The sequence below is a fragment of the Mesoplodon bidens genome, assembly GCF_964165515.1.
Source record: "Mesoplodon bidens genome assembly, chromosome: 3".
NCBI classification, from domain to species: Eukaryota; Metazoa; Chordata; class Mammalia; order Artiodactyla; family Ziphiidae; genus Mesoplodon; species Mesoplodon bidens.
This window is the reverse complement of record NC_138178.1, coordinates 104,302,396-104,330,170: the sequence shown is the minus strand read 5'-3', so window position 1 is coordinate 104,330,170 and position 27,775 is coordinate 104,302,396. Positions and strand designations below refer to the sequence as shown.

Genomic DNA, 27,775 nt, shown 5'->3' with positions numbered 1-27,775 from the left:
TTTTAAATAAATAGTTTTATTTCTGGCTGCGTTGGGTCTTCGTTGCTGCCCACAGGCTTTCTCTAGTTGCGGCGTTCTCTAGTTGCGGCAAGCGGGGTCTTCTCTTCATTGCGGTGCACAGGATTCATTGCAGCGGCTTCTCTTGTTGCAAAGCACGGGCTCTAGGCATGCGGGCTTCAGTAGTTGTGGCTTGCGCGTTCTAGAGTGCAGGCCCAGTAGTTGTGGCGCACGGGCTTAGTTGCTCTGGGGCATGTGGGATGTTCCTGGACCAGGGCTAGAAACCGTCGTGTCCACTGCATTGGCAGGCGGATTCTTAACCACCGAGTCACCAGGGAAGCCCTAATTTTTTTTTTTTTAAGGTTTTTTTTTTGGGCTGCGTTGGGTCTTCATTGCTGTGCACGGGCTTCTCACTGCGGTGGCCTCTTCTGTTGTGGAGCACAGGCTCTAGGCATGCGGGCCTCAGTAGCTGTGGTGCAGGGGCCCAGCTGCTCCGCGGCATGTGGGATCCTCCCAGACCAGGGCCCGAACCCGTGTCCCCTGCATTGGCAGGCGGACTCAACCACTGCGCCACCAGGGAAGTCACCCTAATTTTTTTTTTTCATTTTTTGAGCCTACCTTGGGATAGAGAAGACAAAAAAGGCTACCCAGACCCCGACATAAGAATCTAAGGCTGTTGGTGTGGATAATTCATTTGCACATAAATTTTATCAAGAGGACACACTAAAGTGCTATTAGAGCACTCTAATCTGGCCATTCCTTTATAATCCCAGGCTCATTTAATGTACCTCTCAAATGCCAATCAGGGATACATGCTTTCCAGAAAACCCCATCAAGCTCAGCTAAACACACAATGCTCCTGCTAGTTGTACTTCTGACTCCTACTCCTTAGGTGGGAACTTCCCCTCCACACCACCAGCACTTCCAGAAAGAATTAACAGCCATCTGGGATTTAAGAGACAACAGGAAGATAAATAATCCATACACCCAAAAGGCCAAACATTTTTTATTTTCAAAAACAACTTTATTCATGACACATATTAAAAAAAAAACTCCCACCCCCTGGAAATGAGCTAAAAAAATAAACAAAATCCACCTCCCACCTCCCTGTCCCCACTTCCTCCCATTCCCTCCAAACAAAAGGGAAAAAAAGGCAAAGGAAAACAAAACAAAACAAAAAACTGAAAAACAAAAAACACCCCAAAACCCCCCAAAACAAGGTAGTGCATTTCCCCAGGGGAAAGGGGAATTTACACTGGAGCCGCTGGGAGCGGATCGGAGATCTTCCGGCTACAGAAACCTGCAAAGAAAGACACTCAAAACAGAAAAAGAAACACAAAAGGAAACAAAACAGATCACCAGGCAATCTGGAGGGGCAGGGAGCCAGAAAAGAGGGGTGGGGTGGGTGGTAGACCTGGCAGGACAGGAACAGGCAGGAGGGGACTCTGAAAGCTAGGGAGAAGATGGAGGGAAGGTAACAAGCAGAACAGTTTGGAGTCCTTCCAGAGCCCTGGGTAAAAAAAAACCCTCCTACCACCCATGCCCACCTACCCTTGAGCAGCCCGCAAGGGGGCAAAGGGGGACAGGGAAACAGGGGGAGCAGCTTGCGCGGTTGAGACGTGTCCATGGCGAATCCCCAGAGTGAATGAGCAGCCCCCTGCCCCACTCCCTGGGCCTTCCCTTACTCCCCAAAGCAGGTCCCTCCTCAGCAGTTAGTTATGGGATTCTCCCCCCTTCCACAGTATATCTTTTTTTTTTTTAAAATATTTTTTTCCATCAAGGTCATCTTCTGTTTTTCTTTTTTTTTTTTTTTAATTCTTTTTTTTTTTTTCCTTCTTTCCTCTTTTTTTCCTCTCTCTCCTCCTAATACACACTTTTTTTAGTAAGGGGAATACCATGATGTCGCTCTAGCCCGGCCCCTGGAAGAAAGAAGGAGAGTTAGGTGTTAACATGATCACTAAATAGTTCAGTACAAGCCCCTCCCCGTGGGCCCTCGCCCCAGTTATTGAGAAGGGAAGAGGGGAAAGAAGTTTCCCAAGTCCTAAAACTGACCCCCACAATCCCAGAAATAGTGACACACCTGGCAAATGGCAGTGGGGAATTAACTGTTATTACCTCGCCAAACAGTGGCAATAAAGAAATGCATCTGAGACATAGGGGCAAGAAAAAGGACTCATTGTTTATCCAGATTCCAGTTCTCCACAGCTCTTAAAAGCGAGGCTCTCACCAACAGATCCTCCCTAACTCCTGGGAGCAGACAGGTAAATCTTATGAAAAGCCAAAGTCTATATGCCTAAACTGTCTATTTAAATGTAAAGAAATGGAAGTAAAGTAAAGCAACAACATGGGTGCCGCACTAGGCCCAACGAGAAAGTTGCAAAAGACTGGCTAAAGAGTAAATATCTCGACATCCTCCCACATGGCTGTTGAGGAGGATCAACTAGCCTCCGGTTTTCTTCCAAGGGAGGTTCAAACTTCAGCCCCTCCCTAACTCTGGGAAAAGTAGCAAATGTCCAAACAGTGCTTTCACTGCTCTGAGGCCCTGTTCTGTGTAAACACCTTCACTGCCATCAACTCTCAAGGAAAAAAAGGCTGGGTGGAGAAGCATCTCTCAGAACAGGGTGGAGAGATCCAGCCCTTATCACCAATTCCTGCTCCAGAAAAAGATGAGACTGGCCTCCTGGCCTGCAACTACCTTCCTCACCCTGCACAGGCAGGAGACTAAGTCCCCGGAACCAAGGGGAGGGTAAAAGAGGGAGGTTCCTCAGATGAGGAGAGAAGGAAGCATACAGGGCTCATGGGAGGCGGGGGAGAGGAGCAGCCCATCTATCCTGACCTGTAGACGCGACCCCGGGGCCTGCTGTTAAAACCACTGTAGAATCGAGAGCGGGAACTGTTGTAGTTGGTGGTCCGGGCACGGTATCGGGCTCGCGGGAAACCCCGGTCTGTTGTGCTGATGCCTGGTCTGTTGGTTCGTTTTGGGATCACCTGAGAATGACACGTACAACACAATGCCTTAGAGCCAACCTGGAGAGCTTACAGAGAACCAGAACAGCAAAGGGCACAGGGCTTACCTTGATTTGTCTTCCTCTAAATAGGGACTCATCTAAGGCCAAGGAAGTCCTCACTGACTCTTTGTCTGAGAACTCTATATATGCAAACCTGAAAAGGGTAATTGCCACTTTATCTGAGGATACAAATAGCAGCTCACAGGTCAAATCCAACTTGCAGGCATGCTTTGTTTGAGTACAGTGTGTTCATATTTTTAATTATTTGTCCAAAAAATTCTTAATGGAAGATTTTAATCAAAATTTGCAGCTACTCTTGGAAAATTATAAGATAGGATACAGAGGGCCTGGTTTTCCGCAAGGCAGAAAAAGGTGGGGGCCAAGCAGAAGGCGCCCCCCCTTATAGTTCATGATCCCCCCACACCCAGCCCCCATCTCTGTTATCTGTTGGGCCCCTGAAGGCAACTTTATGTGCAATCCTTGATATGTATCAACATTAACACCTATCTTAAAAGATGGACTACTTACTTTAACATCTAGGTTACTTACTGCTCAATATAAAACATAATTTATCTGTTTTTTAAGTGTGACTAAAACGACCTCAACTTCCCCACTTACCCTTTGGGATGGCCACTAAATTTGTCACATAGTATAGTAACACGGTTGACTGAACCACAGCCATGAAAGTGTGCTTCCAGCTCTTCTGCTGTTGCACCATAGTCCACCTGTGGGGGGTACATTTCACAGGTAACAGGGCAAACTCCCATCTCCGCAGGTACCCTGCCTAGCCTGGGCCATCCATACACACCAAAGCATATCAATATCTAGTTCTCTAAGGAACTAACCTCTTTTCCTTCCAACCCCAGAGCCTCTGCTAATCACCGTTACCTTTCACCTCATTCCAACCCTCCCTCCACCCCTTAAATCCACCACCTATCCTGGAAATGGTTCCTTTCAAGACTCCTAATAAATAATCCCCCAAACTAAGAGCTTTCCCCAACCCCAGTCAAGGCTCTGGTACATACATTGCCAACATAGATGGAACGGGCATCAGCCTCCATCTTCTCCTCAATGGACATGATCACTGGGCCAGCTTTGAAGAAAAAAGGATCAGGAAAAAAACGCTTGTTTTCTACTTGGCCAATCTATGCACCACTACCACCACCACAAGCAGCAGCAAAGGTAAAGATTTTGGTCTGTTCTGTTCCCTGCTGTACCCATTACCTAGAAAAGTCTAGCATGCAGTAGATGCTCACTAAATACTTGAAAAATTAAGGAATAGATTAATACAGTCTTAAAAATCAAAGAAAACAATACAGGAATTCCCTCCTGCCCCCAAATCAAGTCCCTATTGAGTAGCTTCGGTTAAAATGATTTGAAAAGTGAACAAAATTAAGTCGGCTGAGGCTGGACATTTCTGGATTAGAGGAGAAGCCCCCTGAAGCTGAGCACTTTATCTTAGGACTCCTAACTAAAGGTCTCCAACTGAAAGAAGAACTATTGGACTTGAAGGTCAAATACCAGCTGGCAACCTCCAAAAAGGATAGTGGAAGACTAAGAACAAAGAGCAACACATTTGTAACAGGGACAAAGGGAGGCACAAGACTACCATCTCCAAAACATAGGCCCCGTCTCACAAAGGTCAGAAAAACACACAATGGACTATGACTGCAGCAACTGCCCAGTAACTGCTCAGACAAGCAGCTCCAAGGTTCCGAGCATCTAATTCCATATAAACCGTGCTCCGATAACCCTTCCAATCTCAGTACCCGGGTTCCGCGTGCAACCGCCAGTTACTCACCGTTGCCTGGAGGTGGACTCATATTCATCTGCTTCTCTACCTCATTCTGTAGCTCCTTTAGCTTCTCAGCTTCTTCCTCCATCTCCCTGACTCGAGCTTTGATCGCTTCCAGCTCCTACAATGAGTGGGGAGGGTATGGAGAACAGCTTAAGAGGAACCAACGCAGGGGCTCTACCCTGCTCTCCTTCTGCGCGCGGCCCCAGCCATGCTCGGCCATTTCTCTCGCCCCACGCGAGGGTCATAATGAAAAGAAAACCAAGCTACCTTCTCTAGAACAACACTAGGCACCCATGACGCCCGAATCAACCCGGCTGGGCCCCTTCTGGCGGTCGAGGCTGCCTCCCCAGCCCGGCCCCAGCCACGTTATTCCCCGCCCACCCCCATCCCCCGCCCGCCTCCCGCTCGCCTGAGCTCTGGGCCTCCCGTGACACGGCCGGCCGGTCGCCGGCCTGCTCGCTCGCCCTCCTTCCCTCACCGGGTCCTCAATGGCGCCGTCCCCCGGGTCACCCTCGACCAGTCCCGGCTCCTCCTCCTCCTCCTGGCTGCCGGGGGCTCCCGAGCCAGGCCCAGGGCCCGGAGCTCCCGGGGGGGCACGGGGCCGGGGCGGCTCCTCTTCGGGCTCGGGCTCCGGCTCGGGCTCCAGCAGCAGCTCCTCAGGCTCCAGTTCCTCAGACTCCAAGCCGTTCCCGTAGTCCCCTGCGCCCCCCGGGGCCCCCTCCCCGGCCTCCCCACCGGCCCCGGGCACAAGATGGCGCCGCCGCCCCGGCCCGGAGCCCCGACCGCCCGCAGCCCCCGCTGCTGCTGCCGCCGCCGCCGCCGCCGCCATCGCCGCTCAGACTGGCGCCAGCCGCCCAGCGATTGGAGAGCTGCGCCGGCCACGCCGAGGACTCATTAGTCAAGCAGCCTGCCCGTCACCACGAACTAGGAGTCCATTGGGGAACATTACTTGGCAATCAAATAAGACCCCACCCCTAAGGCGGGGGATTGCGCCAAATCCTCAAATCCCGGTAGGAGAAATCGGTCGGTCAATCAACACACGTCCCACCTCCTCTCAAGTCCTTAGGTAACAATACCGCCTAGCTGTGAGACATTCCTGCTTCTCTCCCGCCTAAGGGCGGGTCCGCGAAGTATGACGCTCGGTGATTGGTCGCTGGCAAGGCGAGTGGAAAGGACCAATCTTCCGATCGCCTCGCCTAAGTGGCCCAGCCTCAGATGCCGATTGGCTCGCGAGATTCGAAGGGCTGACACCCGTTTCGTGACAGGTGAACCTTGCCCCCGAACGGACGGCCGGGCTCCCAGTGAAAGCTGAGGTCACATGACTGGTCTTTAGGAGGCCGCCATCTTGATGCTGCTGTTTGCCAACTCGTGAGCTCTTGGAAGGCAGAGGCCGGAAATACTGTGGCGGTTTCTGGAAACTCGTCTTCTACCAGGAATGCACCAGTAGATGGGATGTTGCTGTAAATGGAGGGTTCTGAATGGCGCTCTCTAGGAAGGAGCTTATCTTTCCCACCCAGGTTATTGGCACCAGCATCCACCAGGTCTCCCCAAACCAGAAAGCAGGGAGGAATCCTCACTCCAGTACTAGTCATGAGCCCTGTATGTGCTGTCTTCCTGCACAGGCATACTTTCCAAGCATTCTGGTCATGCCCCAGTTTCATTTCTTCTCTTGCTTGGACTGTTTGCTGCAGCCGCTTAATGGGTCAGCTTCCAGTGGGTCACCACTCCAATCCATACTGGCCGGGTTAACTCTCAAAACTCCTTACTGAGGCCTTGGAGACCTCCAGACCAGGCTACTTCGTGAATGTTGTTTCCACACTCTTCATTCCAGTGGGTGTATCTGCACCCAGGTCTGTGCCTCTGTACATGCAGTCCTTCTTCAGTCAGACCACTGCAAACCCCATCATCACCTCCCCTGTGAAGCATTCCACTAACTGGCCTCCCCTCCTCTCCCATGACAAACGGGCCTACCTCCACTGTGCACTTAACCATTTTGTGTTTCCTTTCCTAACTAGAGCTTGTGAGAGCTTGGAGATGAGAGGCTGGATTCTATCTACATTTGCATCTCCACCGTGGGGCAATATGCCTAGCACATAGTAAGTATCCAAATAAATGTTTGTTGACCAAAGGATACATTGACTGGGGATCTGGGTGCCACCCTTCATATACAACGCTTTCCCAGACCCTCCTTCAGACCCCAGAGGAATTCCACCTCACCGTTGCACTCAGATACCAATGAGACCTAGCCCTGGAAAGCAGGGTTGCCATAGTTTAGTGGTGATACTACACATTTATTAAAAAGGAAGGAACGGCAGTGCTAAGTTTGCAAGAGGGACAGTTGCAGCCAGACCAAGCTATGGTTTGAGAGCCAGATTCACATGAGCCCAACCAAATAGTTACTTAAACAACCTGGAGAGGATGTACATGACTTGGGTAGAGGGATTTGAACAAGAGGAGATTCCTGCTAGCAAACCAAAAGTCAAAAGCTTCACAGTATACCCCACTCTTCCCCTCACCCTCATTTTTTCACACAAATCCTTACCTCAGGAACAGGAGAACTTGGAGCAGAGTCACAGTTGCTTAAATTTTCACTGAAAATTACTTCATCAGCCATCTCAGCTTCAGTGGTCTGGGAGAACTAAGTTGAGCATCGCAGACAAGCTCTAAAAGACTGTGAGTTTGCTGGAAGAAAAATCTTTTCTACTGATTTTAACCAAATCAAGACTTGGATGTTTATTGATACCTAATTTAAACTAAGAAAGCCAATTAAGGGCAATGTGATTTTTAAAATAATGCCTTTGAACCCCAGTTTTGTTGAGCACTTGATTTTGTAACAGGCAGCATCCTAGACTCCTTGTTATGTTATCTCATTGAACTCTCATAACAACATTATGAAGCAAATAGTCCCAAAACCATAACCTTTTTTAGGGATGAGGAAAGAATGAAGTAACTCCCCAAAGTCATAACTAATTAGAAGTGAGCAGGGAATCCAAAACCAGATTTCAAAGCTCAGATCAAAATTTCTATAAGGTCTGTTTTAATACACAAAGATAACATTACGTACAATGCTGAAGCTGGAAAAAGACTAAATTCCAATAAGAGATAAATGTTTAGGCAAACTATAATTACATCACAAGATTATTATGCACCTATTTTTATTTTTTTATGCGCCTGTTTTTTTTACAAAAAGGTTTACACGTAGTGTGTGGTAACTTATAAAAATATTTTTTGTTAGGCCAAAGAAGTAGGATGTAAAATTGTATATAAAGTATGATTAAAATTATGTATATCTGATTTTTTAAAAAAACAACTTGGGCATTGGAGAAGAAAAGGAATAAGAACCAGTACAATCTGTTCTTTGGCAATATGCAACAAAAGTTTTTAAAATGTTGAGATTCTTAACACAGTAATTGTATTTCTTATAATCTGTTCTAAAGAAATAATCTAAAACCTAGGTAAACATCTGAGAATAAAGATGTTCATCAAAGTGAAAAAAAAATGTAAACAACTTGATTGTCCAAGTGGGCACTTTTCAGGAAAATTGTTATACACACATATATGTAATTTTATATAGTCATTATGTCTTCAAAACATTTTTAGTGACAAGGACAATGCTTGCAATATAATGGTAAGCAGAATTGCAGTGTACAAAATTGTATATACAGTATGATCATAAAATATAAGCACAGACAACTGAAGGAAAAGAAATATACCAAAATGCTAATAGTGATTCTCTCTGGGTAGTAGGCTTATTATGATTGATCTTCTTTATAATTTTCTATGTTCTATGATTTTTCCCACAATATCGTATATTATTTTTATTTAAAATTAAAAAAAACACTCCAGCTTCCAAACTTACTCTAATAAGCATGATTACTTTTACAAACACATTTTAAAAAGATACTTGAATGGTGATCTGTAATATACTTCCCTATTAGACTGAAAGTGTATAAGGCAGGGACACCTTCTTAATTATATTTGTATTGCCATTGGCTATCACTGTGTGCTCAATAAATGTTAACTGAATGGACGATCTTCTGTAATAAGTTTATATCCTGCCTGTTGTTGAGGCATAGAGAACATCAAAGAGATAAGTTTTCCTCTGAGAATGAATTTTTTTTTAATTGGTATGTAATGATGTAAGATTCACCCATTATAAGTATACTTTTCCTTCAGTAATAACCTATCAATAGAGGGCCATGGAGTTTCGGAAAAACTGAAACTCAGTGATGTTTTGCCCTAGAAGAAGGAAAAGTGTGTTAACAAAAGTGAATGATCTGTCGAGTTGAGAAAAGGAGAATTAAATCAGTAAAAATGGATGAGGGCATGTCCAGTTCTGTCCAGAAGGGAAAAGTTTTCTCACTAAACATATAAATACTTGACTTCCTAATAGTTTCATCCCCATTTTTAACTCCTGCTTTGAAAATTTTACCTTCACTGGCTGCAATAATTCCCTCTAATCTAGAAGTACATTATTTAATATGGTAGCCACTCATCACACGTGGCTACTGAGCACTTGAAATGTGAATGGTGCTCTGAATTGAGATGTGCTGGAAGTGTCAGATATACACGGAATTTCAAAGACTCAGGATGAAAAAGATACTTATGTAAAATAACTTAATAATTGTTCAGTATTAATTACAGATTGAAATTATAGTAGTCTTTATATACTGGGTTTAAAAAAATACTATTAAAATTAGTTTTACCTGTTTCTTTTTGGTTTTTTTAATGAGGCTACTAAAAAACGTAAAACTACATATGTCTTGCATTATATTTCTTTTTTTTTTGTTTTTTTTTTTGTTTTTTTGCCGTACGCAGGCCTCTCACCGCTGCGGCCTCTCGCGTTGCGGAGCACAGGCTCCGGACGCGCAGGCTCAGCGGCCATGGCTCACGGGCCCAGCCGCTCCGCGGCATGCGGGATCCTCCCGGACCGGGGCACGAACCCGCGTCCCCTGCATCGGCAGGCGGACTCCCAACCACTGCGCCACCAGGGAAGCCCTATTTCTTTTTTTTTTTTTTGACTTTTTAAAATTTTTGATTGGAGTATAGTTGCTTTACATGACTTGCATTATATTTCTATTGGACAATGTTGACACAGAACCTTGGAGCCTTGATCATTTACTTACCTCTGTTTTGGAGCCAACTCCAATTACTTTCTAATGCAAAGTCTGGCCCAACCTACCTTAACTCCCTAGGTCCAACCTTGCATGGAAGTGGGGTGGCCATTTAAGTGAGAAGGAGCCTCTGTTGGGCTGCTTAATTTCCATTCTGCTTGGTTAACTTTTAGAAAACTTTGTACCTGAAAAACTTCTTTTTTATATGTTCCTTATAAAAAAATCCTAAAATACTGATAGCAAAAAGAAAAAATCACCCATAAAATCCACCACCCAGAGATAATCACTAATGATATTTTGGCATATACCCTTCCTGAAACTTTCAATACACAAATACATATAGAGGTATATATATGTGTGTGTATATGCATATTTTTTTTAGCAAAATGGGATCATACCATATATTCTGTTTTCTAATCTATTTTCTTTTTTACCTAATAAGATAACAGAAATATTTTTCCATGTCAATAAAAATATTTTTCCAATTTCATTTTTCATGACTTTACTCAGAAGTTACCTTAGAAATGAGGCCTTCCCCACTCACTCTATTTAACATTGAAACCTATACATACACCTTCCCAATCCCGCCCTAATGAATTATTTTTCTCCATAGCATTTGGCACCTAACACGAAATGTTATGTTAATGAATGTTGTGAGTTATTTATGTAGGTAGGTAGTTATTTAGCTTTTGTTTGTTTCCATTACTAGAATGAAAGTAACATGAAGGCAGAAATTTGTGCCTATTTGTTCACTTCTCTACCTCAGTGCCTAGAATTGTCCTCAGCACACCTAAGATGCTTGAATATTTGCTGAATGAATGAATGACTGAATGAATAAAAAACTAGATAGCATTCCATTATATTACGTTTTCTGGTTGATTTTTAAAATATTGTTAATTTATTTGTATCTCACCTGTATCCACATTTAAGGCAGCTTTTAAAGTTTTCAAAGGATCTGCTCTCAACTAAAAACACAGAATATTTGTAATCCATCCATTTGCTAGAAAGTGTAACTAAATGTTGCCCAATTTTTATCAAAAGTATCATTTGGAGAAATAACATTCACAGAGAACTGTCTGAAGAATAAACAATCCATCTGTCCATTTAGATAGTCTGAAATTTAGCCCTATTTTATTTTATTTTTTATTTATTTATTTATTTTTTTTTGCAATACACAGGCCTCTCACTGTTGTGGCCTCTCCCATTGCGGGGCACAGGCTCCGGATGCACAGGCTCAGCGGCCATGGCTCACGGGCCGAGTCGCTCCGCGGCATGTGGGATCTTCCCGGACTGGGGCACGAACCTGCGTCCCCTGCATCGGCAGGCGGACTCTCAACCACTGCGCCACCAGGGAAGCCCTAGCCCTATTTTAAACTGTGGCATCATAGAGCATATTTGAGCTAAACTGTGACGATCCTGATAGAACAAGCTTAGGACCTGCTGAATCCCCATTTGGTGTTTCTGCAAGAAACAGTAGTGTAAAACTCAACATCATATTTGCTGTCAGGTGTTATAGAGGCTGGTGTCCACTATATCACTCAGTGTATTCTCAGAAGAGCCACAAAACTTTTTGCCTACCTTGAGGAACTGAAAGGTTTTATAAATCCTAGGAGGGATGTGAATCTCATTGTGTTTTCCAATTTTCTTTAGCTGCCAAGAAGCTCAGAGTTGAATTCATAGCCTACCTTTAGTATTTGGGAATACTGCTTATAGAATGCTTTTCTGTGTTAGTTTTCCTTTTTGCTGTCATTTTATTATAATATTTCAATTTTCCCTTTACCCTTACTTTAAAAATCTATATTTTCCTATTGTTTTGTCTTTTGTGTATTACAGTAAGATGCTGCAAATGCTTTTTGGAATTAGGTAAACTATAAACCAGTCAAACTGCAGTAGGGATAAATACACTAGCTATCATAGCCTGACGATATTAACTATTAAGAGCATCTAATTCCCTTTTCCCTAGAGCCATGTTCACCAAGCCACTGTTTGATTTTAACATGGCTTGTCCCGTAGATTTTTCTATATAGAGAGAATAGAAATACAACACTGGATTCCTCTAAGCAGTGTATTTCTCACTACAATTTAATACATAAACCCAAATACCATTATATTGCATTGGATTATAGAAAGACTAGAAACTCCCACTTGTAATTTAAAATTAAGATCACTACTCCTGTCAGACATGATTTTGATGTGGTCCTAGACTAGAAGTACAGAGGGATGGGCTGAAAATTCCTGTAGATCCCATCCAGTTTAACAGTTTGCATTACAATGGCTGAAACCAAATGTCTCAGGGGAGCGGGAAAGTAAGCAAGGGCTCCATTTTTGCCAGACTTATTTTAAGTCTGAAGTAGGCAGCAGGATATTGAGGAGAAATGCTCATTATCACGTACTTCTGATTTAGCGGCTGAACCACAACAGGGGACTTGATTACATCATAAAGATTTTTGGTAGGTTTTGTTTGTTTTGTTTTGGGTTTTGTTGTGGCCATTCCAAAGTACCATATACACACACCATCTCAGTGCTTGGGTTGGCACGGATGGAGTTCTTGGCTTTGGGCATTTGGCTAGGATGGGGGGATGGGAGAACAACTCTGATTTTCTTTTTTCTTTTTTCTTTTTTTGGCTGCATGGCGCAGCTTGTGGGATCTTAGTTCCCTGACCAGGGATCGAACCCGGGCCCTCGGCAGTGAAAGCACAGAGTCCTAACCACTAGACCTCTGGGGAATTCCCTCCTTTTTTTTTTTTTTTTAACTTTTTTATCTCAATACTTTCCCAAATCCCTATTAATCTAATTCATGGCCTTAACAAGGTCATGATGAGATGCTTAGATCAAGAAATGTCCTGACCCCAGGCTATACAGTATAGAAGTCACAAACCCTGCTCAGTCCTTCTCATTAAACTTCTGGGTTTTATTTATTTTTTTTTAATACGACCATTACATATTACACAAAAATAAAAGTCAAATGAACTTGGTATTTATAAATTATTAAATAAAAATACAGGAATATATATTTATATTTATAGAGCTTTTTCTTTTCTTCTAAACTAACCAAATCTGTTCTCCCGCCGCTTTATGATTTTAAAAAAGTAAAATAGTGTATGCCCTAGAATAAGAGGGGAGTGGGATTAATAAGTGCAGGACCTAGTTGCCCTACCTCTGCTCCTTCCTTGGCCTAAGCAAAGTCCCTATTTGTCCCTTTGGGCTCTGGAGAGCAAGAAACACCCTCTCCACCTATTTAATCTCTGAAAAATGGCAATAAGATTTATTTCCCTTATTTTTAAAAAAATGAAATGGATTTAAAAATTGGGAGCCATACTCAGCCTTCTTGGCCAAGAGCTAATCCCAAGGAACTATATGGCTCTAGAAGAGAGTCGCTAGTTTTCCCTGACAGAAGAGTCTCGGGGGTTTCCATTCCCCCTCAAGCTCAGAAGGGCAGGACAGGTCAAAACTGCCCTCTGTGGTCCCATCCAAGCTATGCTTCCGGGAATCCAGACCAAGCCCTTTTACCCTTTCAGAAAACAGCCTCTCCTTCCACCCAGGTGTGAAGGCCTCAGAGCCGGGCTTTTTGGTAACCTGACCACGGTCCGTGCTACCTCTGTTTGCTAAAGGTCCCCAGGAGAGCTACCAGGGCTAGGCGTCCTGTGGTAGAGGGTAGGGGGAAGAGTCTGACCCAAACCTGGGGGAGCACAGGCTCCAATTTGGAGCTGATGGTCTAGTCAGTGGTTTTCCAACTTTGTTTTTCAGCAGCAAACCCCTTAATGCAAATAAAATCTTACCCTGAACCCCGATATGTAAGACAGCTACAGGGGAGCTGTTCTGTTTGAGGGCAAGTCGCCTGGCCTGCTCAGTGCCCCCGCCTCATCTCCCCCAAGGACTCCTGAGGCAACCCCTAGGAAACTTCGGGGCTCTGCCAAGCAGTTGGAAAACCACTGGCCTAGTTTGTCCTGAGCAAGTCAGAGACCCCCCCACCCCAACTGCCTGCCACAGACTGGCTCTGAGTGCCTGGTACCAGCATACTCACAACAGACCAAGTGGCCCATGCAGTCCACCACCTCCCCTATAAATACCGTTAAAAAGTGCAGCCCTCTCTCAAAAGCAAAAGTCTGAGCTAAACACCTGAGGCCAATTTTGGTCCCACATTCTAGTGAGTACAACTATGTTGCCACATTCTGGGACCAAGTGAATATCTCCAAGAGTCAACCATGGTCTAGCTAAGCTGGTCAGTGCTCAGGATCAAGGGCAGGGTTTTAGAGCACTGTGTCAGAAGAAGTCAGCATTGGAGAGCAGCAATTTTAGCACCTAGGAAAGTGCAGCAGTGAGGTCTGGCTCAGGGCATACATCTGGAGTGAAATCATGTCTTTCTCAAAAGAAAAAGCTGTCATCTGAATCTGTTCTAGAGGACAGGGAGCTCTAAAGTTAACATCCTCAGACTCTGAGGTACAAATTAAAACCCATGCAAACAGCGTGGCTTCCAAGAAAATATCCATGTTTCTAAGTCCTGGGAGGTACTGTGGAACCCAGACACCTGGCCCTTAATAAAGCAGCACCAAAGCCCACCACATGGAATAGGCCAGTCACGGAGTACACGTCACCCTCACATTCATGGGGTTCAGAGCTGGAATGTTCCTCTCAAGACATCAACAGTCTCTCCGAGACACAGTGCAGGACCCAGACTGTATTCCAGATCTGCATTTACGTCCACACACTCAAAAGGAAAATCAGTAAGAGCCCCAATTTAGAGTTTAAGTTTGGGTACAAAAGGTCCCAGAGATAGGGAACAATTTAGGCACCAGTGTGCCCCAGTGGGAGAGGAGGGCAGCAGGCGGCTCCCGCTCCCGCAGCCTCCATCCCCCGCCGGCTCCGCAGCCCTGCCTTTCTGTCAGAGCCCAGGAGGCAGCAGCAAGTGCGCGATGCACAAGGAAGGGGGACAATGAAGGAACAAGGCCAGCTACAGAGCTGCTCTCCTCTCCAAAGCCCTGCTGACGACTTGCTGCAGAAAAGCGGCCAGAGCCCTCAGTCTGGATACAGTGTTTCTCCCTCGGCCTTGAGGCAGCAGGACAAGGGGAGAGGGGAGGGGACGTTGGGAGGAGGGACAGAGAGCCGCCCCTTGTTCTCACCACTGCAAGAGGGAATGTTTTCTCCTCGAGGAATCCCACTGCCACCAGATTAGACAAGCAGCCCAGCATGCACACGAGCACCCGTGCACATGCACACGCATGTCCCAGCAGCCCATGGTCACAGCCACCTCTCCCTAACCCCTGAGAACCCCAAGCTCCCATTCCAAAGGGATGTTCCTTCTGTGTTTGCCCCAAATCTCACTCATTCAAAGGAGACACCAACCCCTTATGCAAGTCCACCTTCCTCGGGGCTGCAAATCAAGCTCTAGGTAGAGTTTCATGTGCCTGCACCTCTAGGCATGATCCCTCCCACCTCCCCCCAACCCTGGAATGACTCCATCTCCTGACTTTCCCAATACATTCCGCAATAGCTCCAGTTCACTCTTTCAACCGCCTGCCTGGCACACTCAGCTCTCTTGCACGCTACCTTGCCCCTTCCCATCCCCGTTCCATGCCCATCCTTTCCCCCACTTCTTCCAAGGGCATTCCTCTGCTCTGTTCCTGCTCTCCTGTCCCCCAGCCACACCTCGCCCCACCTGGCCCTGGACTTTCTCACTTGCTAGCAAAAAAGGCCCCTACAGTTACCAGGGCCCCCAGTGCCACGGCCCCCGTCAGCACTGTCCTCACTGAGGCCCAGTTCCCCTCCCGCAGACGCCGCGCCTCCTCCAGGGCCCCGTCCCCGTATAGAGCTGTGAACTCCGCCTGTGGGAGAGAAGGGAAGTAGGAGAGAAAGAAGGAGAAAGGGATATCAGGAGAGGAAAGAGTGGAGGAAAGAGGAGAGGGAGAGTTCCAGTTCCATCCACTGCAAGCACTACCCCACCCCCAGCTCCTCTCTGGCCGAAGCTCCTGGCTGACAGCCCCTCTGATCCCCCCTGAGCGCCTGGCTCATTTGCCCTTCTCTACGTCAGCTGAATCCCATCCTTTCCCTGGCCAAAAATGCTGCTCAGAACTGGCATCCTTTGCCAAGGCTTGCCTTGACCACCACCCATCCCTGATCCCTGATCCCCCCATGCCATGTACTCAGGTGTAAAAAATTTCTGATGGCTGGATGCCATTTCTCTGCAGGCACTACACTGTCTACTGTATATTCTGTCTTCTGCTTTGGACCATGAGCCCACCCAGTGATGACTGCATGGCAGCCCTGGAGTGCAGAGTCCAGTGATACCCATAGTGAGGGCATCTGATTCCACCCAAACAGGGAGACTCAGCCCCTGCGCCTCATTCCCAGCACAGCCGCCCCCAGCTCCAGCCAGAGCCCCCGTCTTCTCCCTGGAGACCAACTTTTCAGAGGGATATTCAGGGCAGCAATGGAGAAGTTTCTTACCCAGCCCCCGCTGCTGTGGATCCAGTCGGCCAGCCGCGTCTCCAGGTAGGCCACCATCCACTCCTGCACTTGTCCCACAAGTGGCTCCATCTCCTTGTTGACACTCTCAGCACACAGCGCGGCTCCAAAGACAAAGAAAGCCACAAGGCGGCCCCAGTTGGGGCCCCCTTGGAAGAGTTCATCAGAGACCTGGGTGAAGCGTTGCTGGGCCGAGCCCGGGGTCACATGCAGCTGAGCTGCCAGATCCGAGAAGGTGCGCCGGAAGCGGGTCTCGAACTCATCTCCAGCTGCCCGCATGGCTTGGTGCAGCGGGTCAGCTGCTGGGCCCTCCCCGGGGCCAGCTCCACAAACATAACCCTTCTGCCTCAGCTTATAGCCTACAAAGTCTGCCACTAGAGCCCGTGTGTCTGGGGCCGAGGCTGGGGTCGCCATCCGGGCAGCTGTAGGAGTCAAACACAAAAGACTGGCATGAATATATGGTCAGAGACCCAGAAGGAAGCATTTCAGGTGTGCCCAGCCCATGAGACAGGGAGGGAGGTGAGGGGAAATCTCAGAAACCACTGGGCCGGGAAGAGTAAGAACAAGGAAATTAGGCCATGGTGCAGGGCCAGGGCATGAGGGGCTGGCCCTCAAATTCATAATATGCCAAATTAAATGTAAAACAAGTAAATTTCACCTAAAATACTTCAGATTCTTTTCATAACAAGACAACAACAGCTCTATGACACCTCTACACCTCCCCCACCAACCCCGCCACAGTACACACCTTTTTGGCTAGAGGAAGGGGCTTAGGACCTCCCCAGAGGCAAGATGTGAAGATGCTGGCAGAGGCACAAGATGGGCGAGGAGACAGGGGCTGAAGGGAAAGGGGGAGAAGCAAAGGGTTGCCCGGGACAGAGAAGGAAGGGGACACTCACCCAGCCTGGATGGCAGCTCTTAGGACCCAGCGCTGGTGGCAAGGAGCCCCCAGCTGGGGCCTTTCATCCTCCTGCCCAGCGTGGAGCCCTGGGAAGGGGAGGGGGAGATCAGAGCTAGGTGGGGAAGACCAGGGATCAGGGTCTGAGCTGAGAAGGGCTGGGGTTGCAGCTCCCGGGACCAGGCCCCTGCCCCCAACGCTCTACCAGCTGTGTGGCCGAATCCATGTTTAATGACTGTCCTCCCGGGAAACCCAGGGCCAAGGGCTTCCTGCCGACACCATCTCTACTCCCGCTCCCCCCAGTGCAGCCCAAAGGCCCAGCTCCTCCCTCACCCCCACCCTCAGGCGGTCTCCAACCCCGCCTGCCTGCCAGGTTAGGGATCTCACGGGTCAGGCCGCTGCCAGGATCCGGCTGTTTCCTGGTGCAGGAGCTGGGAGGGAGGGAGAGAGGGAGGAAGGGAGGGAAGGAAGGAGGGAGGAGAAAGGGGGGGCGGGAGGGAGGGCCCGGCGCCGGGTGATGATGGGGCCCAGAGATGCGTCCAGAGAGAGGGGCGGGGCTGGGACGCAGGCTTGGGAAGGGCCACAACTCAGGAAGAGAGAGGGCCGCTGGAGGCCAGGAAGAGCAGGGCCAGGAGGGCATGGAGAGCCGGACGGGGCTCCTGACCCTGGAGGCTACCCAGAGAAGCCGGCTGAGGCTCAGGAAACCTTGGAGCAAATTCAGCATTTCCAGAAGGTCTCTGATGTTCCATGCACTTGTTGAACTTTTCCAGCCCTGGAATGGGTGCCCAGAAAAGAGGAGCAGTTCCCATTCCGGTGGGAACTGCCTGCCAGGTGCCTCATCCTGTGGGACTAGCAGACGTGACACAGACACCAAACACTTCACTTCCTCTTTTCTCCAGAACCTTTAACCCAGTGGTCTCTACGTGAGCTGGGGCTTTAGCCAAGCATCAGGGAGTCAGGACTTGGATCGCAAGCAGTTTCTGCAGGTAACTTTTCTTTATCTTCTTCTTTATTTTTTTTTTTTGTAATTAGATTGGTTTCTTTTTTAGTTCTTTCTAGCCAACACATGAACTTATTCTCATTACGAAAAAGTCAAATAATATGGAAGTGTAGAGAAAAAAAATACAAGTCCTCAATCCCCCTCCCTCTGCCCTTCCCCCAATTCCACCTCCCTTCCTGGAGGTTGCCAATGTCAAGGTTGATGTTTATCCTTTCAGATTACATATATATATATGCACATACATGAATGTCTATCATTTATACAAGGCAGTATGTTTACACAGGGTGTGAAGCCATCTGACCACAGCTGATCCACACGAGGGCACCCTCAGGCATTCTGATTGGGGCCCACCAGCTCTTGCAGCTGGCACTTCCTTCAGCTCCATTTGGAGCGCTCTCCAACCAAAGGCCGAAAGAGGTAACCCAATCTTCCTTCCCTGCTGGTTCCCTTTGCTTCTACCTCCAGTCCAAGCCTTGGTATTCCCATCTGCCTCTATGGTAACTAGAGAAGAAAGGTCTTTTCTGTAAAGATGGTGATGACTAACACACTTTGAAGACATATTAGGTACTAAGTGCTTTCTTTACACACTTGATATTTTATCTTCACACCAATCCTTATGTTGTGTTATCCTCATTCTATGGATGAGGAAAGTGAGGCTTGGAGAGGTTACATAATTTGCCCAAAGCCACATACTGAGAAGATGGGCCTCAACCTGATTCTGATTTGAAAGTTTGTCTTAACTTTAACACTGTATTGTTTCAAGGTCCCTCTTTGCTTCAGGTAATCAATGCTGTTATCATACCATTTACAAGGCCAAACTGAATCCACATCATTCGCAAACCCAAACTCAGTTCTCCCCAGTATTCTGAACATACCACCGATTCCACTCCTTTATGACTGTATCATTTCAACCATCCTCATTTCTTCTTTGTCCTTGGGCTGATCATTCCAGCTGCCACCAGCAAGATTGCTTTCTTCTTCTTCTTCTTTTTTTTAATGTAATTTTATTTATTTATTTTCTTTATTTTTTTGGCTGCGTCGGGTCTTAGTTGAGGCACGCAGGATCTTTCCTTGTGGCGTGGGCTCTTCATTGCAGTGCACGGGCTTCTCTCTAGTTGTGGCATGCGGGTTTTCTCTCTCTAGTTGTGGCGTGCGGGTTTCTTCTCTATCTAGTTGTGCTGCGTGGCCTCCAGGGCACGTGGGCACGTGGGCTCTGTAGTTTTCGGCACGTGGACTCTTTCACTGAGGTGCGTGAGCTCAGTAGTTGTGGCACGTGGGCTTAGTTGCCCCGCGGCAGCCAGGGATTGAACCCACGTCCCCTGCATTGGATGGCGGATTCTTTAGCACTAGACCACCAGGGAAGTCCCAAGTTTGCCTTCTTTTTTATAGAATAATCTAGCCTAGTCCTTCATTTGCAGTCCTGATTTCTTCTAAGACATTTACTTGAAATAACACTTTTGTCACAGGATCCGAATAGATTTCTGTCTGCCCACCCATTTATTTATAAGCTCGGTGAGAGCAGGCACTGAATTTTATTCACTTTTATGTCCTCACACCCTAATAGACCCTCAGTAAATGTTGACTGAAGAAATCACTCGATGCCTCTGGCCAGTTATTGAGTAGGCCCAGTCAGATGTTTGAAGACCACTGCAGTGGCTGTTTAAGAAACAAAGACTGCTGGACCAACACAAATTACACCAGGTCCAAAGCTGTGTACCTCAAGGATCTTCTCAGGCCAACACTACAGAGCCAAGGAATGGCATCTCAAACCGTAGACAAGGCAACAGAGCTTTTCCCAGAAAACCTCTAGCCATTTAGGCTGACGTGGAACCTTACCTATTCTGTCAATAACATATTTTAGCAGAGCAAGGAAGACAGTTTTTAACTGCTTGACTGTAACACAAGTTACTGTAGCATTATTTTATACCCTAAAATATGAAAAGAATGTGTCCATGGATTATATACGTATGTGTAAAATAAGAAAATAAAACTCAATATCACTTTAAAAATGAGTCCTGGCTAAACAGCATTGCTATGGTTAGTACTGGAATTAAAATGCAAGCAGGAATAAATTATATAATAAGATAGCATATGTCTCACTATTTATTTCCAACTTAGTCACTTGTGATTTTACGGTTAAACACTCCTGTTGCTTTAAATTTAGAGACTCCATTTCCACTCTAAGATTCCCCATTTCAATGCTCTGAGAATGTTAACTATTACCATGAAATGTTTTAATCCACTTATAACTAAGTGGATAAAAGAGTAGACTCTAGAGCAAGACTGCTGACTTCTAATTCCAGCTCCCCAAATATTAATTTATGTGACCCTGGGCAAGAGTCCTATCCTGTCTCTCCCTCAATCTTCTCATCCATAAAATAGGCATAATACTCCTTAGTCCTATGATGGCTGTATTATATGAGTTAGTATTTGTAAAACAACTGTACTTAGCACACTGTAAGTGCTACATAAGATCAGGAGGAAGTTAGAAAAAAACTAAACTTCACATTTTTTCCCCCACTAATATAGAAAAAAATGAAGGAGTAAAAAGCAGCTCTGTGCCCTTCTTGGAGCTCCCACTGGAACTAGAACCCCGCAGCCCCAGCTCCAAGAGAGATATGTGATGATTCATTCAATAATTTGAGGGCCTACTATGTGCTGAAACTGATCATGAATCAGACACAGCCTCTGCCGTCAAAGAGCGTACAGTCAGGTTAGAGATCAGAACTCTAATCCACTTTTTTACAGATGAGAAAACTGAGGTCCAGAGAAGTTGTGCCTTGCTCAAGGTCACGCAGCTAAATAGCACCAGAGGTGAGACCAGAAACTATGTCTTTCCACAACTCTCAGCTCAGAACTCTTTCAAATGGGCCACCCACCCTTTTGAGTACCACATCTCAGCTTCTGTTTGAGACTCTAACTAGCTTTCGTGACCTTCCCATGTTTTCGCCCACCATCATCCTCCCAAACCTGGAGCCTAGGGTTTGGGAAAGAAGACGTTGAGCCCTGAAGAGAAAGTTACAGGCTGGGCCTTTTGAAACTTCCCCGAAAAGAAAAGGAAAGGTTACTCTCTACTCCCTGCGTTAACTCTTCCCGTGCCGAAAGGCTGAGGCCGTTAAAAAAAAAAGAAAAGAAAAAAGGCAGAGTGGTCTCACTCAGGACCTGTAGGCTGGAGTGCCCACCTCCTGCTGGATGGGGAGCCACCTGTCAGAGGGCTGTCGGCGAGGGCCGCGGGACCGGAGGGTGAGCGCCGCTGAGCGCACGCTCAGAGCAGAGAGACGCAGGAGGTGATGGTCAAATACCCTGGGAGCTGAGGTGGAGGATTCTGGAGGTGACAGCAAGGAGAGTACGCAACTGCGAAGGGCGCCTGAAGCTTCTGCGCCGACACCAGGCGGGTGGGAGACAGGAAAGGAAGGCAGCGCGGCGGCGCTGCGGGAGGGCTCCGCCGGGGCGGGGGGTGCCATGTCTCACGAGCGGTCCCCCCGCACCGACATCCCCCGCAACCTGAGCTTCATCGCCGCGCTGACAGAGCGCGCCTACTACCGCAGCCAGCGGCCCAGCCTCGAGGAGGAGCCGGAGGAGGAGCCAGGCGAAGGCGGGACGCGCCTCGGGGCCCGATCCCGAGCTCCCGCTCCGAGTCGGGAGCGCAGGGCTCGCTCTGCGCCCGCCGGAGGCAGCGGTACCCGGGTGCCCCACAGCCGCAGCCCCGATACCCGTAAGAGAGTGCGTTTCGCCGACGCGCTTGGGCTGGAGCTGGCCGCGGTGCGCCGCTTCCGCCCGGGAGAACTGCCTCGGGTACCCCGCCACGTGCAGGTCCAGCTGCAGAGGGACGCCCTTCGCCACTTCGCGCCGTGCCAGCCCCGCGCCCGAGGTCTCCAGGTAGGCGGCAGAGGTACGCCCCTTCCCCGGGACCTACCCAATTTGGCCTCGGCGGGTTTATGGGAGTGGATTTATCTAGGAGCACCCATCTCCACCCCGAACACTATACTTGCTCTTGCTCATCCCTTTTGGTGTCCCCATTGGCAGGTGGCTCTAGGCCACTCTCCCAGCTGGGCTCCCCTCTGACTGCCCGGACGCCGGGGTCGGCCTCCGATTGGTCCCATGCCTCGCCCTGACCCCGCCCCCTCTCTCTCCCCTCCCCTCCCCTCTCCTGGGCTCCCTCCTCCCCTTTCCTCCTTTCCCAGCAGGAGGCGCGCGCTGCCCTGGACCCGGCCAGCGAGCCTGGCTTCGCGGCCCGCTTGCGGGCGCAGCGAATCTGCCTGGAACGCGCCGAGGCGGGCCCGCTGGGCGTGGCCGGAAGCGCGCGTGTGCTGGACCTGGCCTACGAGAAGCGCGTGAGCGTGCGCTGGAGCGCTGACGGCTGGCGGACCCAACGCGAGGAGCCCGCTGCCTACGCCGGTCCGGCCCCGCCCCCGCCGCGCGCCGACCGCTTCGCCTTCCGCCTGCCGGCGCCACCCATTGGTGGCGCCCTGCTTTTCGCCTTGCGCTACCGCGTTAGCGGCCACGAGTTCTGGGACAACAACGGCGGCCGTGACTATGCTCTCCGTGGGCCCGAGCACCCGGGCAGTGGTGGAGCCCCGGAGCTCCAGGGCTGGATCCACTTTATCTGAGATGCCTGCGGCCGACGGCGGAAAAAAATCAAAGGCACCGGGGGGCTGGGGGAGCCCGAAGATTTGGTGGGGAGGAATGGGAGAAACCGAGATTGGCGGGGAGCTGCCCTAGAGAGTCAAGCCCGGGAGGGCGAGGAGGATGGGGGAAACCAAAGGGGTGTGGGGTGTGGGTAGAATCAACGAAAGTCGGGGAGGTTGGGATGGATGTGAGTGGAGGAACCGAAGTCATAGAGGGAGACGGAAAGGGTGCTGGAAGATTAGAAAAGAAGTAAAAGGACGATAGTGACGTCCTCTTCCCTGAGTGGGCATTGGGAGAAAGTGAGTAGTAGGTCCGTCCGGCCTAGGCAGTCAAAGGTTGAGGGTAACTCTTTGGGACCGAGGATGTATTTTGTGTGAACTAGGAGCCCACCACAGTTGAAATCATTTAGATTGCTGGCTCATTCCCTCTTACTGGCCTTAGCCACCGCAGGTTCCCCAGCCCTGCCCATCGTAGCTTTAACTCAGCCATAATTGCCTTGCTTAAGTCCCAGGAACTTGGCCATTGCTCCCCAGCCCCTGACATTATGACAGGATTCCCTTGTCACGCCTGCCAGCCCCTAGCTTCAGTCTTCACTGACTAGCTGGGGAGTGATGGCAGGTAGCATCAGAGCTCCTTCCTCCAGCCTCCAGGCAGCCCTGGGGATGAAAATGAAAGCAAAACCAACTCCAGGCTTGTCCTTGTAGCCAAATAATGTGGTGCCTAAGGTGTTGGTGCACTCAGGGGCTTCCAGAAAAATGCCAGCCTTACCTTTCTGGGTGCCTTCTAATGATCTCTAAGCACTTTATGGACTGTATTTGTCAAGAGACAGGTGAATCACAGGATTCCTTCTGCCACAGAAGAAAAGGAAGTCACTGACTAGCTGGATAACTTTGGGCAAGTTACTTCACCTCTCTGGGCCCGAGTTTCCTCCTTGAGAAACTGCATTTGGATTAGGTGATCTTTTAGGCCCCTTCTTGCTCTGACATTTTATGATCTGTGAGGGGCAGAGTGTGGATTAGAAGCCACATTCTCCAGCCTACAGTTGGAGTGCTTACAGTTCAGAACACACAGCACCCCAAGCATGTGGTTGGGCCTGAGAATGGTTCTCCAGTTTTTGACACTTGTTCCAGAGCCCAGGAAGCATCCAGTCTGCAGCAACCAGCCTGCAGCCTCAGGGTATTCCAGGGCCTCTTTCAAACCACAGCTCATCCTCTGCCCCTTGCTTTTGCTCTTGCCCCAACAGACTTCCAGCCTGGGTGCTGTGAGACAGCTTTGCGGAGTTGCCTCTCTAGGGGAAAATGATGCTTGGGAGACCCCAAAATGAAAGGAAACAATGTTGGGGACTTTCTTGAGTATAAAGGATTATAGGTATAAGAAACAAAACATTTCAAATCAAGAATCAGAGCACCTTGAAAATTAAATGGTACCAGAAGATGGCAGTCTGCTCCATACCTTGAGCAAGTGAAATGGGAAAGCTGAACTCTTCTACCCATTCACATTTATGCCTTATGTCTCTCCTGGTTAACCTCAGCTGGTTGTTTGTTTTTCCTCTCCTCTCACCCTATGTTTAAGCTCTTTGCTTTTCTCTTTCCTTGTCCCCTTCTCATCACTTTCATTTTTCTTTTAGCATACACGGTATTTACCTTCGCTTTCTCTATTTCCATCTGCCTCCCTCTTCATCCTTGTTGAAGAAGAAGGAGTGGAGAACCTACTTCCTTTTCTCCAAGACCATGGTTGATCCACCTTCCTCCCTCAGGCTCCTTCTTGACAGTCTTCTAGAAGGGAGAAGAGGGAAAAGCAGTTCCTGATGCTGCAGATGAACAAGGAGCTCCCAGGTAACCAGCTCCCCACACCCATTTCTATCTGTTACTGATTTCTCAAAATTTTCTGGATTCCCCTTTTATCACTTAGTGAGCGAGGGTACACGCACACGTGCCCATACATGCGTTCAGAATAGAGTATGGGGCTTATTACCATGCCCCTCCTCTCCAAATCTTTAATCCTTTGAAGAAAAATGGCTGAAAGAGAGAAACCCTGGGTCATTCCTCAAACAAATGCCCATTTAAGCATCATCTTTACCTGGTGGAAAAAACAAAGAATTTTATGCATCTTGTGGATCACCCTCAGGTCAAAGTTCCAGCAGAGTGACGAGAGAAAGTGTACTGAAAGCCACCAAGCAATACACTTTTTAGTCACCAATGAAGAGCCCAAGGGAGGATAGTGGAGCGGGAGAGTGGGTCAAGGCTCAGTTTGTGGTAATCTCTTGCGTAATGTGTATGCATTACTGTTAGGTGTATCAGCAGTCGCAAGAGCTCACATTGACTTATGTAGCCAGTAAAATCTGGTGTCTTGCATGCTTTATAATCCACAAAACAACCCTATGAGTTGAGTAATGTTATTCCTGTTTTAGAGAGAAAACAATTCAGAAAAGCTCAGTAATTTGTGCAAGATCACACAGCTAGTAAATGGCAGAGCTAGGACTGTGAACCCAGGAAATCTCCAGAGCTTCAGTGCATAACCATGATGTCATAATATTATCCTTTAAAAGCAAAATTAAAACCTTGCCATTAAAAAAAAAAAAAAAAAAAAAAAAACCTTGGCACATACCATCTCTTATTAGGAAAAGACCACAGTTTCTAATTGTGCTCTGCCTTCCCATCCTCCCAGCCTCCCCAGCTGGCTTGGAGAAGGCAAAGCACCAAGGCTCCCAAGCTTCATCTGCTATTTCCAGGAGCTTGCTGCTGCCTCCTGTGCCAGTGTCCCGGCTCTGCAGGATCAGCAAGGAACCACTGCGCCTGCACCTGCGCCTGCTGGAAAACTTGGGAACCCATTTGAACTCCAGCCTTGCCATACATTGGGATTCTCTCCTGGCCCTAGCCAGTCCTCCACACTTGTTGGTATGCTGTGCCCCTTCCTACTACCCCAACTAGCCTTGAGCAGGCCAATTCCCTAAAGTTTCCACTAGAAGGGTCCCTGACTAGGACAGTTGCTGGATGGTCTGTGCTTGGGCCCTCTCTGGGAACCTGAGTATTACTAAGCAGATAAATGCAAATGGTTGGGGGCAGGGAACCAAGAAGAGTTCATTGTTCCTGAGCTTTTTCTCTAAGAAGTACCATGGCTCACCCCTGCCCCTATTCTCAGCTTTACAGAGCCAAGACATGAGTCTTCTGGTTCTTCCTATACAGAGCTGCCCCAGGGCCTGGGGGTAAGCTGCTAGTCTAATCTGATATGGGAAACACTAGGAATTAGGCAGAAACTTCAGAGATTTGTCATGTGTTAGGCATTGTGGTGGGGACTTTCCTCTAAAGCCTGATGACTGTACGAATGGGGGCAATTTAGGGTATAACCTGTTAGCCATGGACTGGGAAGGGCCATAAGAGAAACCATTACATGGTCAGGGGCTCGGGTCCTTGAAGCAACACAGCAGGAACACTCTTGCCCTTTCCTCTCATCCAGACCTCAGATGTCTTCCTAAGTATTCTTCCTGTTCCTTTGTTTTCTTTTATGAATATAGCTTTTATGAATATATCATTTCTCTTCACAATAAGCCCTAACTCAACTTGCCAACTTAATCCCACATTCCCTTGCTTCTAACTCCTGTGTTTCTCTGGAGCCCCTCTGGATCCTTGCAATCCACAGGTCATAGAATCCAGAGACCTGAAAAGGCTTGTCTTTAGAGATCACTGGGTCCAGACTCCTCTAGAGATGAGGACACAGGTCCAGAGATGAGAAGGGACCCCAGCAGGGTCAGAGAATTTGTTAGTGCAACTCCAGATGGGACTTAAACCCAGGCCTCCTGACCACCTCCCATTCCCAGGCTATGAAACAGGCCTCTCTCCACAGGGTCAGACCCATGATTTTTCATGGCAAGGGACACGTCAGAAATTTTCATTTTCTGCTTCTAGTTTCCATTCCCTTCCCTGTCCAGGCAGAAAGAGAAACAAAAGGGACTGGTATGTCCCCAGCCTTGGCACTTCTTTCAGTGATATCGCTGAAGAACAGTGAAGTTGCTAAAACAACAACAACAAAACAACAACAACTGAATAATCTACCCATTGAATAGCTAACCTGGAGAGGAAATGAAAGTTTGCTATGTGAATCCCCCTCAAACCACCGTTCTCATCAGACCCTTCCCGAGCCTCCCCACCCTATTCACAGTGCAGCTCTGTACACTAGGCCCCAGACACACTCGTATTGTGCCTCACTTCAGCTTCCTCATGCAACTGCCCTCCCTTCTGGATAAAAGACCTCGTATTTGAAATAAAGTTGAAATATGAAAAGAAAATATAAGCTACTGAGAAGTATTGTTTGTTTGGGGCTGAGGGTGGCAAGAGACCCAGAGGCACCCTGCATTTCTTGGCCATCTCGTTTCTGGAAAGTCCTATTCCCTGTCTGCTGGAGTCCTCTGGCTATGCAAAGTTGGATGGGAAGGAGATGTGGAGGAGTTGGGTGGCCCTGGTATGAGACATCCCTATAGTATCACGCCACCCTTTTGGGTAGTGGTAGGGAAAGTTACCAGGCCCAGCTCATAGCTCCCTTGCACCCAGCACCAGCTGCTGCTGCAGTTAAAGGGAACAGCTCAGGTGAAGGCCCCGTGTTTCCCCTTTGGTGGGGTGCTTTTCTTAAGGGGGCCATTTAAATTACATTCTGCTCCTTAGGCACTGGAGGGAAAAGCAAAGCCCCTTTTGTCTATCAAGGGCAATCCTAAAACAAAGGACAAGAAATATGATGGAGAGGAAAAGCGAGGACCTCTGTTTATTTGGAAAAGATCAAGTTCTAACATAGTATTGACTCCCACATCACCTGAATGAAGAGAGTCCAATTATCCACCAAGTAATGAGACTGTTCCTTATAGGGAAGCCCTAGCCC

General features: G+C 48.1%; 2 protein-coding genes across 16 annotated transcripts; one reads left to right on the top strand and one right to left on the bottom strand.

Moving 5' to 3' along the window:
• Positions 1-1,713: 1,713 nt before the first annotated feature.
• On the bottom strand, positions 1,714-17,740 carry LOC308613403 (bcl-2-like protein 2). 5 transcript variants are annotated; one of them, XM_081226875.1, is made up of 7 exons: positions 5,282-5,647; positions 4,807-4,921; positions 4,031-4,098; positions 3,624-3,730; positions 3,072-3,159; positions 2,834-2,985; positions 1,714-1,916 (listed from the first exon to the last, which is right to left on the bottom strand). In XM_081226875.1, the coding sequence occupies exons 1-7, from the start codon at positions 5,630-5,632 to the stop codon at positions 1,877-1,879; spliced, it is 921 nt and encodes a 306-aa protein (XP_081083001.1). In that variant the 5' UTR covers positions 5,633-5,647; the 3' UTR covers positions 1,714-1,876. The 5 variants fall into 5 exon arrangements, with proteins under 5 accessions (XP_081083001.1, XP_081083005.1, XP_081083002.1 ...); XM_081226879.1 differs by lacking the exon at positions 5,282-5,647 and adding an exon at positions 5,071-5,149; XM_081226876.1 differs by lacking the exons at positions 1,714-1,916; positions 2,834-2,985; positions 3,072-3,159; ... (2 more) ...; positions 4,807-4,921; positions 5,282-5,647 and adding exons at positions 11,290-15,739; positions 16,362-16,801; positions 17,279-17,366; positions 17,665-17,740.
• Positions 17,741-17,790: 50 nt separating this feature from the next.
• Positions 17,791-27,175, top strand: PPP1R3E (protein phosphatase 1 regulatory subunit 3E). Of its 11 annotated transcripts, XM_081227219.1 has the most exons (6): positions 17,791-18,263; positions 20,807-22,156; positions 22,462-24,741; positions 25,574-25,803; positions 26,048-26,111; positions 26,839-27,175. In XM_081227219.1, the coding sequence occupies exons 2-3, from the start codon at positions 21,740-21,742 to the stop codon at positions 22,885-22,887; spliced, it is 843 nt and encodes a 280-aa protein (XP_081083345.1). In that variant the 5' UTR covers positions 17,791-18,263; positions 20,807-21,739; the 3' UTR covers positions 22,888-24,741; positions 25,574-25,803; positions 26,048-26,111; positions 26,839-27,175. The 11 variants fall into 11 exon arrangements, with proteins under 11 accessions (XP_081083345.1, XP_081083340.1, XP_081083336.1 ...); XM_081227214.1 differs by having other exon boundaries at positions 17,791-18,010; positions 18,177-18,263; positions 25,574-27,175; XM_081227210.1 differs by lacking the exon at positions 26,048-26,111.
• The last annotated feature ends 600 nt before the right edge of the window (positions 27,176-27,775 follow it).

Excerpts from the sequence above, each read along its gene's own strand:
- PPP1R3E (XM_081227214.1), top strand. The coding sequence starts at position 21,740 with ATGTCTCACGAGCGGTCCCCCCGCACCGACATCCCCCGCAACCTGAGC. Across the intron at positions 22,157-22,461 it reads CCCGCGCCCGAGGTCTCCAG|CAGGAGGCGCGCGCTGCCCT; the intron begins GTAGGCGGCAGA and ends CTCCTTTCCCAG.
- LOC308613403 (XM_081226875.1), bottom strand. The coding sequence starts at position 5,632 with ATGGCGGCGGCGGCGGCGGCGGCAGCAGCAGCGGGGGCTGCGGGCGGT. Across the intron at positions 4,922-5,281 it reads ACGGCGCCATTGAGGACCCG|GAGCTGGAAGCGATCAAAGC; the intron begins GTGAGGGAAGGA and ends CACTCATTGTAG. Across the intron at positions 1,917-2,833 it reads CCCCGGGGTCGCGTCTACAG|GGGCCGGGCTAGAGCGACAT; the intron begins GTCAGGATAGAT and ends TCTTTCTTCCAG.